This window comes from Balaenoptera physalus, assembly GCF_965194825.1.
Source record: "Balaenoptera physalus genome assembly, chromosome: 21".
Taxonomy (NCBI): Eukaryota; Metazoa; Chordata; class Mammalia; order Artiodactyla; family Balaenopteridae; genus Balaenoptera; species Balaenoptera physalus.
The window spans coordinates 30,247,620-30,263,116 of record NC_138902.1 but is presented as its reverse complement, the minus strand read 5'-3'; the positions used below and the strand labels follow the sequence as shown (position 1 = coordinate 30,263,116).

The 15,497-nt window shown below is 37.6% G+C and overlaps 1 protein-coding gene across 6 annotated transcripts in view; it reads right to left on the bottom strand.

Moving 5' to 3' along the window:
- FAT1 (FAT atypical cadherin 1) overlaps nt 1-15,497 on the bottom strand; it is a 123,878-nt gene that overhangs the window by 52,600 nt on the left and 55,781 nt on the right. For all 6 annotated transcript variants that reach the window (XR_014258257.1, XM_082444447.1, XM_082444444.1 and 3 more), the window contains one exon: nt 12,722-13,036. Coding sequence is in view for 5 of the 6 variants with exons in the window: in XM_082444447.1 (XP_082300573.1) it covers nt 12,722-13,036 (315 nt within the window). In the remaining variant the exon portion in view is untranslated. The remainder of the gene's footprint in view (nt 1-12,721; nt 13,037-15,497) is intronic.

Below are 15,497 nucleotides of genomic sequence, written 5' to 3'. Positions count from 1 at the left end.
AAAATCCAAATTCTGTAAGCATCTAACAATGAAAAAAGCAAACATTTCCAAGATTTTGACATGCTGATACTGCTCCAATAAAGCCCCCCTCCTCCTGCCCCCTCCCTCTTACTAGTCTCCTCACTGGGCTCAGCTGGTGATGAGGAAGCCTGGTTTGCTGTTACCAGTTTACAGATTCATCTGAACACCTAAAAATCAAGAGTCTCTGTGTTTAACAATGACTTTTCAAGAATCATTATTTTACCAATGTATACTTTTGCTTTTGGTGATCTCTTGCTAAAACCAAAAATTAATGAAATGTATGTTTATAAGCAATAATGATGTCATAAAGTTCACTAGCTCAAAATCACCCACTTCTTCAGTCTATACTATGCTATTCAACTTATTTTATAGAATGTCTTCCCCAAATAATGTCCTTCTGAGACACACATATAAAAGCCAAGACAAGGCCCTTGTCCTCAAAAGCATACAGTTTCCTTAAGGAAACAGCCTTTGTACCTCTGTATCTTTTTCACAATGTTTTACTAATCACAGCCCTATTCTGACTAAGCCTTGACTGTAAGCATGCACTCCGGGTGTATTATTTTCAACTGTTTTCCCCACTGATTTTTCTGAAACACTTGAATCTATTTTATTCTTCACTAAGTTTAAGAACTTTCATGGTGGCACAGTTGGTGGTAAAGGGAGTATTTAAAGTCTTAGGTGCCTTCAGTGTGGACAGCGTAATTTCTTCAGTAGTTGTTACTACCGTGATCTGGAAATTCCATTTCCATCTCTCTACATTCAAGCCTTACTTTAGCAGGGCTTGCCCCCAGGACATTCAGTGCGCTTTAGTAATCAGCAACACCAAAGACCATTACAATAAAACACCTGTAACACCCCAGTGAGGACACTGTGAAACGTATTGCTCAAGCAGCTTTTAGACGTGTACTATAAAACCCCCAAAGACTACACGCACATATATATATGATATGTAATATGCATACACACCTTCATCAAAGGTTAAACCCCAAATTATTACCTGTAGTTACTCCTGGGAACAGGTGGGCCAAAGAAGAAAGGAAAAGAGGAGGGCACGTTCACTTTTTATGTCATACACTTCTATATTAACAAGTATATTATTTAAAGAAATTTAAACATTAAAATATTTTAAAGGTCAGCGTGAAAGGATACAGAAATGTTTACTGGTTGAACACTAATCTCAAGCTGGAAAGTCTCAAATGATTTTTTAAAAACTCTGAAACATCTGGCCATGTATATAAAAAAATAAAAAAATAAAACTTAGAAATATTACAGTGGCATATCGTTTATAATTTTTTCTAAAATGTTTTTGCAACTAAATTTTAATGAAATGTACCATACATTATAAAGTGTCCTCTCACTGTAAAAACTAAGTTTGCTAGAGCCAGAAGGTCTTTTAAAATCTTCTAGCCTAAATCCTAAACTTTAAAAACAAGGGTGACTTCCTTGGTGGTGCAGTGGTTAAGAATCCGCCTGCCAATGCAGGGGACACGGGTTCAATTGGTCTGGGAAGATCCCACGTGCCAAGAAGCAACTAAGCCCGTGTGCCACAACTACTGAGCCTGCGCTCTAGAGCCCACAAGCCACAACTACTGAAGCCCGTGTGCCTAGAGCCCATGCTCCGCAACAAGAGAAGCCCGCGCACGGCAACAAAGAGTAGCCCCCTCTCGCCACAACTAGAGAAAGCCCGAGCGCAGCAACGAAGACCCAGCACGGCCATACATACATACATAAATAAATATTTTTTAAAAACAAGGAAATATGGTCCAGGAATGTTAAATTAATTCCTGAAGGTCAGAGTCAGCAGCACAATTGGAACTAGAGTTGAATTCTTACCAAAGAAAGTGTTCAGAAGTCTCTGTGGCTGCAGCCATTTACAACCAGAAGTGAGCACCAGAATCACGAGGAATGATGGCTAAACCCACGTTCCCACCCCCACATCCGAGCCACTGCACCAGGACCTCCATCCGTGAGGACCCAGCTCACACAATTTCAGGTGATGTGGCAATCCATCCCACGCCAACCACCTCCGGCCAAGAGCTTACAAAAATTGAAAAAAAAAAAATCTATGCCCAATTAATTAATTAAATTTAAATTTAATTTAAATTACTAAATATTTTAATAATTTCCTAAACACAGAATTGCTTTTAGTCACTGTAATTATCACCACTGGCCATATTCTGGAACAAAGTATATTATCCATTTCTCAAAAACACCATTTGAGATACAGAAAAACATAACAAGACTAGGGATTTAGGAGAGAGAAACAGTACTTAAGAACCATAATTAACGTTGCAGAAATGCTACTTCAAAGAAATGGCCATGAGAGTCCACGTGAAGATTCCAACTGCTCTGAAGTTACTTATTAAGCCTAAAACATCTCCCAGAATTTTCCTGACAAATCTGCAACTACTGACCCAAATCATTAAATCCTACTAGAACGTAAGTGAAATGTAGCCTTTCCAACCTAAAAGAAAATGATCTAAATGGCAGTTTCCATTTAACAGCATACTTCCCTTCTTTTTGGAAATGCCTTTTGTAGTATGTTGAATGGTGGCCTCTCCCCAAAAGATACGTCCAACCTGAAACCTGTGACTAGGACCTTATTTGGAAAAACAGCCTCTCAAGATCTCAAGATGAGATCACCCTAAATTTATGATGGGCCCTAAAATCAATAAGTATCCTTTTAAGAGAAAAACACAGAGAGAGGTTTGAAATACCCAGAAGTAGGGAAGGTGGAGGCAGAGACTGGTGCAATGCTGCCACAAGCCAAGAAATGCCAGGAGCCACCAGAAGGATTCTTCATTAGAGACTCTTAAGGGATTGTGGCCCTGCGGACACTTTGATTTTGAACGTATGGCCTCTCGAACAGTGAGAGAATAAATTTCTTTTCTTTTTTTTTAAGCCACCCAATGTGTGGAAATTTGTTACAGTAGCCTTAGAAAATTAATACACCTTTTTATGTGACTAGCAAACAAAAGTACTGAAAAAATACCAAAAAAAGAAGAATTAGGTAAGAATGGCAAATAATTCCATAATCTAAAGATAACCACTCATCTTATTTTCTATGTTTTATTACTGTCTTCATTTGAAATGTCTCATGACTTTATATAAGGTATCATTCTATATACAAGACAAATTAAAAGGCAGAGGATTAAAAAAAATGTGTGCCCAAAGATAATTTGGGGTAGGAAAGTGCCAAATGCTCCAGATAATCCAAGTTAATTATATGCTTTTCCTCAAAAGGAAGGAGAAACAGGCTGTCTAAGCTCTGGGAGGACCTCTTGAACATCTCTGGCTGAGAACCACAAATGAACTAAATCTTATTTTTATATAATACATAAAATATGCCACAAATTGTACCTCAGTTGTATTTTTAAATATATTATCTCTCATACTCTTTCCTCTTCCATAATAGAATGAAGTAAGAAAAAATATTTTTTAGTAATCTGATGAACAATAAGTGTAAATACTAGTTTAATGCCTATAAAATACAAAGTCACAATTAGAAAGTTGTTTCAACTAATGACCAAGATAGAAAAGACCCTTCTATTCTGAACAAACCTAAACAACTTCTCTCTGTTCTTTTAAGAGTTTATTCAACAAGCAACATGGGCCTCAGGGTACAATAACAATAATTAAAAAAATAGTTTTCAAGAAATAATTTACTCAATAAAATATTCTCTTTAGTCAGAATAATTTACCTGTGTTCACCCTACATTGGCCAAAACAATCCTTTCTATTTTAGCCATGATGACCTCTCATTCCTCTTACATACAAGCTTAAAACAAAAAACAAACCAAAAGAAAGCAAAATGCCTACTATCAAAAATTAAACTATATAAAATAAATATAGAAGCTATAAGAGGTCAGAAGTTAAAAATGTTTTAGAAATTTGTGGGATATGTATTTCAAACTTCAGACTCCTGAATAATTTTTTTTTTTAATTTCCATGATGCACTGTTGAAATACAGCCTGCTTTGAGTTGGTGAAGCTATCACAGAACTACAGAGACTCATTAAATGTATGGAAAATAAAGGAGGCAATATATTAGTAATTATTAGTAATAACTGTTAATTACTCTAATTTTTAAAATAAAGTATTAAAGCAAGCAAAAGACAGTGAGACAGGAAAGCAGGAGACATTAGCTGTAGAATTCCATGTAGCACATGAAAACTACTTTTTCATGGGACATTCTATTCTACAGATCTGTACCCAGCCAGCTTTAATAAAGTGAAAATGTTCTCAGAACAAGCCTGTTTACTGTAATTTGCAAAGAGCACAGCTGAAGTCCTGAGGTCTGGACAGTGGGAAGGCAGAGGACACCGCAGGAGGAGGAGGGACAGACACTAGACCAAGAACAGTGTTTTCCTGGTCAAACTTCTAAGACTCCTCTTCCAACAGGTGAAACGGAAATCATATGAATTTCGCTAATTTTCAAAATCAGTCAACTGGAGAATACATATTAAGCAGTAATCACATTCTCCGTATCATGCTTGGTTCTATCCTGACCCTCCAGGACCTGAGCCAGGACTGAATGTCCACAGAACAGGCAAGACGAGCGCCGCAGTGAAAAGGCAGAGCAGACCTGGAAAGACAGGCAGGGAGGTGGGCCCTGCTACCCACCGGCTCCCATCTAAAAATACAGATTGCCTTGTAGGCCAAGAGCGAACTTCCAATTTTTCCTATAGTTATCACTCAACATCCATCCCCTTGGAGCTTTAGACCATGAGCTCAGCGATCCTCTGCGGTACTGCGCTGTCTTTATTTAGGTGGTGTTCCAAGACTGCATTTAAGTACAGCTTGTCTGGAGTTCTCTGGGCAGCTGCCGCCATTTGAACAGCTATTGTTCGTCACTGCAGTCCTGGTGCCGGCAGGATTAGGCTTGGAGCCAAAAATGGAATTCTATTCATACACTGTCAAGGCTGGAAGGGCGCTCAGAACTCATTTAGTTCAAACTTTCAGAGTCCCATGGAAAACCCTAAAAGAATGAATCAAATGACCAGTCTAAAGTCACACAAGCAGTGGCTGAGTAAGAATCTGCACCCTGAAATCTTCAGACTTCTCTTCTGGTTTTCATTCTATCTTAACTAGCTGTTTCTCATTGAAAAGGGATGGCATTGAAACATAAGATAAACATAAGATCAAAAGCCAAATGCAATTTACCAGGGATTGCCTTCAACATTCCTATAAATGTCAGATACAGCAGAGATAGGGAGGGGAAGAAACCCAACCCATTTTATAAAGTTAACATCATGTTGACAAAGAAGGCTAATCTCACTTAGGCACTTAAATGCAAAATCTTAAAATACTGGTACTTAAAATAATTTTAGCAAATGATATTCAGCAACATTAAAAAAAATAGAATACCCCTTGAAAGAATTTAACCTAAGGATTCAAGGTTAACAGATTTTCGGAGAAAAAGCTTATCATCTATTTTAACGTGTGCAGAAAAAGCAGTGCATAAAACTTGACTTCTTTTAGACTTTAAGGATAACATACTTCACTGCAAAATAAAAAATAAGCAGGAGGAACAGGTAGAAAGATCTACAGAGTCTTCCTTAATATTTGCATATATTTGGGAAAAGACTACAAATGAGTAAACTTTTTTTTTTAAATGAATTCCTGCCATTGTAAAGTGACTGGCCCTTAATTTCCTTCCTGTGCAGCTATCAAATGTTACCGGAAACCCTTGGAAGTTGTTTGCAGCTATAGCTATTTCCTATTGCACTTTGTTCAGCCTCCGTTCCAGCCACAATAAAATGCCATTTACTTTGATTGAGAAAAAAGTAGTTGTAATGTGATAGTGGACTTGAAGATGGATGGTTACCCAGTATACCTATTAGCTATTACAGCATTTTATGACTTTCCCATGCTTTAGGGATTACTACATATATATGTGTGTGTATGTATGTATGTATATATTATATATATATATACACATATATATATATATATATATCACTCTATCTGCAATTAAAGAACATTTCTTATACTGAACATAAAATAATCCTACATTACTCTATCCTACATGTAAACAAACAAATGAAAAACAGACCACTGTATAAAGTTATCCTTTACAAAGCATACAAAGCTGTAACTTACTTAATTTGAGCATTAACATCTCAACCCAGAATCAGGGAGGAAAAAAAATGGAGAAAATGGTAACCATTTGATAAGTATACATATAACCAACTGTGAGAGCTGGAATTTCAAGCTCTGAAATATTTTTTAACAGGATATAACAGCACAAAGAAGTGTGAAAATCTCAAAACTTGGAACTATTTTATCTTCTAATGAGAAATAGTTATTTCTCAAAGTAGAAGAGATCTGAATAATAGTCTATCATCAACTTGCTAAATCTTTTCTGATATTTCAACCTTGGTAACTAATGTTCTACTACTATTCTTTAAAGAATAATTTTAATAACCTGGAGAAGCAAAACACAGCTCTCATCTTTTTTAAGTATTCACTGCTTAGAGCAATGGGAAATAAACTTAATTTTTACTTCAGGAATATCAAATAGTCTACTCCCTCAGAGATAAATCAACAATTCAACCAGCCCAACTAGTAAATACATCAGTATACCAGGGGTGAGAAAACTACTGCCAACCTGATTTTGTATGGCTTACAAGCTACGAACGGCTTTTATATTCTTAAATGACCAGAAAAAAAACAAAAGAATATATTGTGACACATGAAAAGTATATGAAATTCAAATTACAATGTCCATAAGTAAAGTTTTATTGGCACACAGCCATACTCATTCATTTCCATGTTGTCTAGGGCTGCTTTCGCTCTACAGTGACAGAGCTGAGTGGCTGTGACAGAGGCTGTATGGCCTGCAAAGGCTAAAATATTTCGTACCTGGCCCTTCACAGAAAACGTTTAATGATCCTTGCAGTACACGGTTAATAAGACTAAGTTTAAACACTTAGTGTTATTTAGAAGCTTCATGCTTTTTGGTCTGAAAATATCACTAGAAATAAGATTAGCCTAAAAAGCAACCGTCATATAATTCAGAAATTCCTTAACACAAAAAACAGAGAAGGTAAGAAAAACCGGATCCCAAACCACATTTACATCACAAACCCTAAAGCAAATCAAGTGAATGTGGGATCCTGCATCCAGAAGTAGCAGTTATGAAACCCGCGTCCTTCTGGCTCTGACCTCGGGTGGCCTTTACCTCTCTCTGAAGTCATATAATTACTTGAAAAATGGGGAAGACAGCAGACTCTTGGCATTTGTAATCTCTACTCACAGGGTTTCTTGTAAAGATTAAGTATGTGAGATTGCTTTAATACATAAAGTGCAATGTGCGTAATAAGCTACACGTGTCACTGCCCTTCTGGCTCCGAGAGAAAGTTTTATTCCAACCTGATCTAAAAGTGAGGTCAAGAGTGGAAGAGTGGTAAAAGGAAGACCAGAAAATAGCACAGAAGGGTAGCAAAAGAGGGAAGGCCAAGGTTTGCTGGTTCCTCTTTGGCTGTCTCCTTCAAGCTCAACTCTCAAAGGTGACAGGCATGAGACAGCCTTATGGAAATCAGCCCAAAGAGAGAGAACCAGCGTGGCTTACAAGATTCCAACAGTGCAACATGCTCCAGATCCAATAATGAGAAGAGATTTAGAGTAAAGATCAGCCTCCAAAATATATGAAATTTTAACTCTACAGAATTGATAAAGGAAAAGCTAAGAAAACAGTAAGCTGAAACAGCCTCAATAAAGTTTTTAAACCATTTAAAATTTCAAGTAGATGGAAACAGATTCAATAGTTGTCAAAAGAGCCTAAACCCTTTGAAGATGCTCACGCAGACACACAGAAATCACATCCACAAACATACGCGTATATTCAAAAAGGATGCCTCTACTTAATACACATTTCTGATGAATTTATTTTTATCCATAAAAATTTCTCAGTGTATTTGTTCCCGCACAGGAAGACCTACCTCAATGAATGAGAAGATAAAAAAAAAATTTACTAGACAGTATAAAATCAGTGGATCGGTGAAATGGGTGGTGAAAGGTACATGGATATGTACCTATATTCTTATAATAATGTGGTAATTTTTCTAAGGCACAGCCTCTAATACTAATAATACTGTTAAGGGAAAAACCCAAGATGTTTATCACTGTATACAGTATGCTACTACCCATGTAAAAAGACAAGAAAAGAATAATGTATTCTTGTTTGTATATGAGTAAAAGAAATGACAAACAGTAGTTTCCTCAAAGTGTTTTAAAATGTAGGTTTTATTAGTATTCAAGAATGGTGAGGTCACCATATCAGGAGACCACTGTCACTGAAAAGATAGTTTATTATTCACAACACCCGAGAGAAGAGGGGATGCCACGCACACCGCACAGGGCCACACGAGCCTGAACTGGGGTCGGTGAGGAGGTGGAAGGAGCAAGGAGAAAGCATGCACCAGAGCCTTTCCTGTGGTTTCCACAGAAAGCCCAAGGTGATGCAGCACAAGCAGGTTTAGAGTTGGCTGGTATGAATTATTTCAATGGCTCTGGTACTCACTACAACGTGCATGAATCTCAGAGGAAATATGCTGAGTGTAAGAACCTTTACCAAAAAAAAAAATAGTATACACTCTGTGAGTCTAATTGTAGAAAATTTTAGGGAGTGCAAACTAACATACAGTGACCGAAAGCAGATGAGTGGTTGCCTGGGGGTGGGAGCAGAGGGCAGTAGTGGGGAGGGTGTACAGAGAGGCATGGCGAAACGTTGGGGAGCAATGGGTAGGTTCACTGCTCAACTGTGGTGATGGTTTCAGTGTTGGATAGCTATGAGAAAACTCATTAAATTGCAGGCTTTAACTATGTGCAATTTATTATATGTCAATTACACTTCAATAAAACTTTTAAAATAAAGAGCAATACTTGCTTCGTGTCCAAAACTTGGAATATACCAACGCAGAGATAAGGGAATAAAACTGTGGTCTTTTCTAAAGCACGCACAAGCTCCAAGTGAACACTTGAAAATTATATGCCAGTTTTAAGTTACATATCAGGCCTCAAAAGTTCAAACTGATAACACTGACTAAAAAGACACTCTGCTGGGGTGGTTCCACTCTGCTGAGGTTACTCGTGGAGAATGAAGCCTGTGAGTGCACACTGGTCCCCATTGTTTGGGGCCCTCCTTCTTCTCTGTCCTTGACACTCTGCAAAGGAAGCTGCGACGTATGTGTCTGCAGGAGCCGGGCACTCACGGCTCAGACAGTCCAACACTCTAGGCTCTTGTCTCCCTCCCACCTCGAGCAACTGCACAATTTTTGTTAAAAGAAGCAAATTTACCCTGATACTGAACATCATCAAACAAAAGATGTTATAAGAATTTCTGGTGTCCACAAAAGTGTGTGTGTCAGGAAAGGAAAATGAATCAAGTCTCTTTTGCTTGTACCCTCTGTGAAAGGAAGCACCCTGCCACCCACCACCCCTTAGAAACAACACAGCAGGAACCATCTGAGATGCAGACAGAAAGGCAGTTCCAGGCACAAAAACTTTGACTGGAACACAAAATACATTTAAAAATGTTCCTCCAAACTTGTCATTGAGAATCCCCCATTCAGATCATCAAACCCAGTCCTAGCAAGGTTTTCTATTCTGTTTTTTAAATTATGCGTCATACTATGATAAAAGAAGAGAAAGGTCTGGAGGGATGTTTCCTCCTCTCCAAAAGGACTTAGTGAGGTCATCTGATTTAAGTTTATACAAAACATTCCAAGGGATTGTATGCAGACTCTCCAAAATAGGTCATTATTTACAAAAATAGCGTAAATATTATCCTTTCACCCTTCTTCTGGTATTTACGCTTTTCCACCAAGCACAGCCATTCTCTCACACACTCATCTAACTCCATCTCTTGGCCTCACCACTCCTTCAAATGGTCCCAACTTGAAGAACATCCCCTACCTCCTGTCCATCCATCCACTTTACTACTTTCAGAATCAGCACACTAACTTTCCCAAGGGGCCTCATCCTCCTAACTACACCACCACACGAGTCATCGTCAGTTCCGCAGTTCCTCCAGAGGCACTGATTAGCGCCTGAGCACACATCTCACACCCACCTGTCTCTCTTTGCTATTTCACTTACGTAGACTACATACTCTCAAAGCATCTCTTAACATGCTGGATACACAGCAGAAGCTCAATAAACGCTTGATGTGTAAACAAACAATTTGAATGGCAATGAATTCAGGCTTTCTCCAGTCTGCTGGATGTTGTGATAATCACCAGGGTCCTAAATTTCTCTTTACCACTAAGGAGCAAGCAGACACATTTTACCTTGTCAAATTTGTTTATCCAAAGGAGAGGCACAGATTTATCAGTCTACTAAGACCTTGGTTATCTCATGTAGAGTTAACAGAGCAAAGGTAAGTAACACCTGCAAGCGGGAGAGGCCGGGGCATCTTTCCTGGAAGTGATGCTGAGCTCCTGCACGCATGCACGCACTCGCCTTAACAGGCCTGCAAAAATGCTCATCACTAATCACAAAATGTGAGGACCTGGAAGCGGGTTTTCTCCAAGATCCCAGAGGTAAAGCCTCACTACTGTCCACATCTCTTCATTTCCAGCCCAGTGATTTTCTCTCTCTGCCATTAATAACCAAGTAACATGATTTAGGGTCCGCAGGTGGTCTGATGGGTCAGCACATCACAGGAACTTTCTTCCACCAGACTGTCTTTCACCAGCCTCCACAGTCTGGCCCCCAATAATACTGAGGCTGTATTTACTATATTCTTTTATAATGCCCATGCTAAAATATGGTTATTTCTCAGTCTTTAGAGACTTTAGGTGACTTGTGGAATGATCAAATTTCTCTATTAAACACACAGTTTATTACATACTTCACAACAAATATTCCTGAGTGCTAACTATGGTTATTTTCCACTACTATCTGCCTTCAACTCATAAAAAAATAAAACCTCTCTGTAGTCTCATGGCTTTTCCCCTGCTATCCTATCAGCAGGATGCATATGCTACCCACCCAGGGGTCTGGGAGCTAGCTATGGACCCCTGAAAGGGATTTCTACTCCCTGAAGATGAGGAAGAGCTTAGAAGTCTCGGCAGACACCTCTTTTTAAGAGTTGTCAGAACAGAGAGACGTAAAGGGAGTAGCAAGGCCACATTAATCCCATTTCTACAAGACATAACACAACAGCAGTGCCATCATCATTTCAGAGGCCTGAGATGACCAAGGTTTCAAGGCTCCCACAGTAGCTCTAACTTATATAATTATAATGGCATAATTATCTCAAGGCAAAAGTAAATCCTGGTACAGTCAAAATAAATCTTGTTGACTTGTAGCAATCAAGAAAGACAGTCTATATGATAGGTTGGAATAGGGTGACAAGAGGTTTAAAAACTAACATTTTAATGTACTTTTTAAGACACAAAATATTACATACACACATGTTCCCTTATCAGGTTATCTTTCTACAGGCATTTTGGTACACAGATATTGAACTCAAGCTTCCTTCCACCTCAAGAACTGCTTCCTTTTAAGTTCAACAAAGGAAATTATGAAATAAGAATTACACCAAAAAAAAAAAAAAAAAGGGCAAGGAAGCTGAGAATGCCTCCTTTATTTTGGTTTTTGTATATTATTTCTTTGACATATCAAAAAGACAACCCAGTAACTGAACAGGCCAGCTCCCTCAGAATAAGACATAATGAGCAAAGACATGATAGAGACATGTAAATTATAAATCTACCACTTTAGAATCCGTAACTAGATCCTATGAAAAACTACTGAATCACCGAAAAATCTGGGTTCAAAGGCCAGTGATCTACTTCATGAGAAGTTTTATGTTCCTACAAATAAGTTGTCCTCTCAGTGTCATGCAGTGGTTCTTGTTTTAACTCTGATCAAGAAATCAGAGTGCAACCCTCCACTTGTAAAGTTTTCATGTATAAATGATAGCTAACTTTTCACTACACAAATGATAGCTATGTTGAACCTTTGTGTGTGTGTGTGTGTGTGTGTGTGTGTGTGTGTGAAATAATAAAAAAGAGAACCAAGACTTCAGAAAAAAGTTGATGCATTATCAAATGTAAAAGAATAAATATTTGAAGTTTATAAGGATTTTGGAAGAGGATTTTGGAGTCAAGGAGCTACCTGCTTAGAAAAAGGGTGTCAGACATTCAGAGGAGAAAACAGAAGGAAAACTTGAGGTATGAGTTCAAGAAAGTAACAGCTCCCAATCTGAAAATTATTTAATCCTGATCCTCTACTGTTTAAAGAGACACAGCACTGCTCTATGCAAAAATTCCAAAACAACATAAAAAAAAAAAAAAAAAAACTACTACTGTGAATTGTGAAATAAACTCTTGATATTTTTCATAAAAAGTAGAGTTTGGAAAATTTAGCAGCAGTAGAATTTGCAGTTAACTTTAAAATGTATCACTAATTTAGGAACTATTAATGAAACTACAATATTTACTTTTTAACCTGCAAGTGAAACTCTACTAATGAGCAAAATAGTTTTATAAAAGCAAATTCAAAGAAAAAAAAAAATCAGGGATAAAATTTTCATGAGGGTATAAAGGCTTGTCTTGAGTAACTCAAAAGGGAAACGATTTATCAAAAACTAAATAAAAGTGGCAAATTAAGAAATTTAATTCTTAAACTTCCCCACATCAAGAGCATATAAGCATGAATATTTCATACATAATAATATTAACACATACCTGTCTTAGGATTTATTGAAAAAAATCCTTGTGGATTTCCGCTTGTAATTTTGTATGTCAGCCTGTCATCAGAGCTAGAATCTGGATCAAATGCCTCAATCTGGACCACAGACACATCCTTGGGAGAGTTTTCCATTATTTCTGGATAATAAACAGGCTCTGAAGTCTGTGGTGCGTTGTCATTCACATCCTCCACCTCTATATAGACCTCTACAAAGGAGGAAAGGGGCACGACGCCCTGATCAGACGCGTAGACTGTTAGCCAGTAATGGGAGGTGGACTCGCGATCCAGTCGACCTGAAGTCTCTATAACACCTAGAGGAGAAAGAAGAGAAGCATGAAGTAGGCTGTCAACCATCACGGCCAACTGTCACTCTGAGAAAGCATCAGCCTAAATGACAACTCTTATGCCTTAAGCCTTATGGAAGGCTTCTGTGTCGCTTACAGCGGTGCGATCTTAAGCAAATTGTCTAGCCTCTCTGTGCCTCGGTTTCCTTTCCTATAAAATGGAGTAATAAGAGTAGTGTGTTCCTAGGTTGATTAAATGAACTAACACATATAATGATTAGAATATAGCACTTGGCACGTAATATTGGTTATAAAAGTATTTGTCATTATTAGTATTAGGTGCCAGGCACTATGTGGGGCACTTTACAAATATTATCTTATTTAACTCTCAAAACAACCCAAAGAAATGAATGGTCAAATATGGTCTCTTGTGTCCTGAAATCCATCAGTTTCTTTTAATCACCTTAAGCAAATGGCAAGACAACCAGGATGCTAAAAATATAAATTCTCCTACCACATTATAAGCTCCACAGGAGCAGAGACCACATCCTTCTAAATGCCAGTTTACCCAGCACATTACCCAAAGCCCAATAATTATTTATTAAATGAACAAAAATGAACGGATATATTAACTGGAGTTGATACAGAAAAGTCCTCAAATGCGATCCAAACTAGGACACATTTCTCATTAATTCAACTAGTAAGAGATGGAATTATAAAATTACAAAGAAAGTTAGAATGTCTGTAACGTTTCGGCTCAGCCACTGAAAGTCCAGCCACGCGAAGTCTTACTTAATCTCAAGATTAACCTATTCTCAGGATGATTAACAGTGGAAATATCCATTTCTCTTGGGCAAATCCCACCTTTTTATTCAATGGTGTAAACTTGTCCTTTGGCTTTCCCAAAATACATCACTGGATTTTTTTCTTGTGCAATAATCATTCTGAATTAATGCTATTTTTAGGGTTCAACATGATCCAGGTTGAACTTTGGAAATCCTACAACTTTAGAATCACTGAAGTTTCCCATTTAACGCAAAATACTATGGGAAAAATGACAAATATCAATTTAATCTGTGCTCAAAAATGAAACAGTATTTATCTCAACTAAATATACATCTGTATTTCTTATTTCTTGATCACTACGTAAATTTAAATATTTGCTTATTTGAGGTTAATATAAAAAAAAAAACCTCATTTATTTTGAATGTTAGATAATTATATCTAACACTGCCCAAAAGGTTTACAACTTACAAACAGCAAACCTAAATATTAAAATGTGAAATAGATTATCATAAAATGAATGTGTATTGCTATTCAGAAGCATTATAACTACTGCTTCACTATTTCTTAGCAAACCCTCAAAATGGATCTCCTCCTAGAAATATGGAACAAAGCCTCAGAACTCTTAAATAAAAAAGGAGCTAGCTGGTCTCTCTATGCAGCAGACAACTCAAACACGTTTTCCTTTTTCTCTGGTCCAAACATAAGTCTATGCATACTCAATCTGTTCACCAAATTAGTAAAATTATATTTGTTTTTAGCCTGAAAGAAGAGTGCCCTTAGTAACCAAGGGAAAATAATCTTTTCCAGTTTTTCTCTGTCTCACTCCCATCAACCGATACAAAGGACGCCAGGGAACAGTTCTAAGAGGATTACATATTAATAAATGAATGTACATATGCTTCTCTTGTTTCTGCCATGTCATTAAAATGTAACATAATTCATTTGGCAGGTGAAGTATTATTAGAAAATTTAAAGACAGGTACATGGTACTTGTATTCACCTCTTTTGAGTTCTAATCCTCCAACAGTTCATGCTGCTATCCACTTTTAAAAACTGTCCCTCTCAATGTCATTTGTAGGCATTTAATAACAACAACAATTAGGAAAAATTCTGTCAGTCTTTGTGATACGTCAGGCACTACAACCGTCTTACATGCATTATTTTATCCACTCCTTATATCCAACCTGCCCAGGTATGTGGTGTTATTATCCCCATTTCATGAATGAAAAACTCAGATTAAGAGTGATGAGGAACTTTCCCAGGGTCATAGTAAATGGCAGAGCTGGAGCTCAAACACCAGGAATCTCTGACTTCAGTGCCACCAAAATTCCATGTGTCTTACTGTTAGTATGACAAAAGTTCAGTCAACAAAATTTAACATGAAAACTCTGAAAAGACAAGTCAAACCTCATACTTTGTCCATTTTTTTGCATGTCAGTATTCAGAAGGAGTTTATTAAGTGAACATTCACATACAATAGCTTCTTTTAGTGTCAGGATGGAAGGAAAGAAAGAGGTAGAAAATGCAAATACATTATAAGAATTAAATCACAGACAAAAAGAGTTATTTATTTTCCATCAAGTTCCATTTGGAGTCTGGTCTGTGTCCGGACTGCAGTGTACAATTATGGGACGGATGCTTCTGCTGGGAAGAGCCCCTCTCCCCCACTCAACCCTCCCCCACTCAACCCTCCCCCACTCAA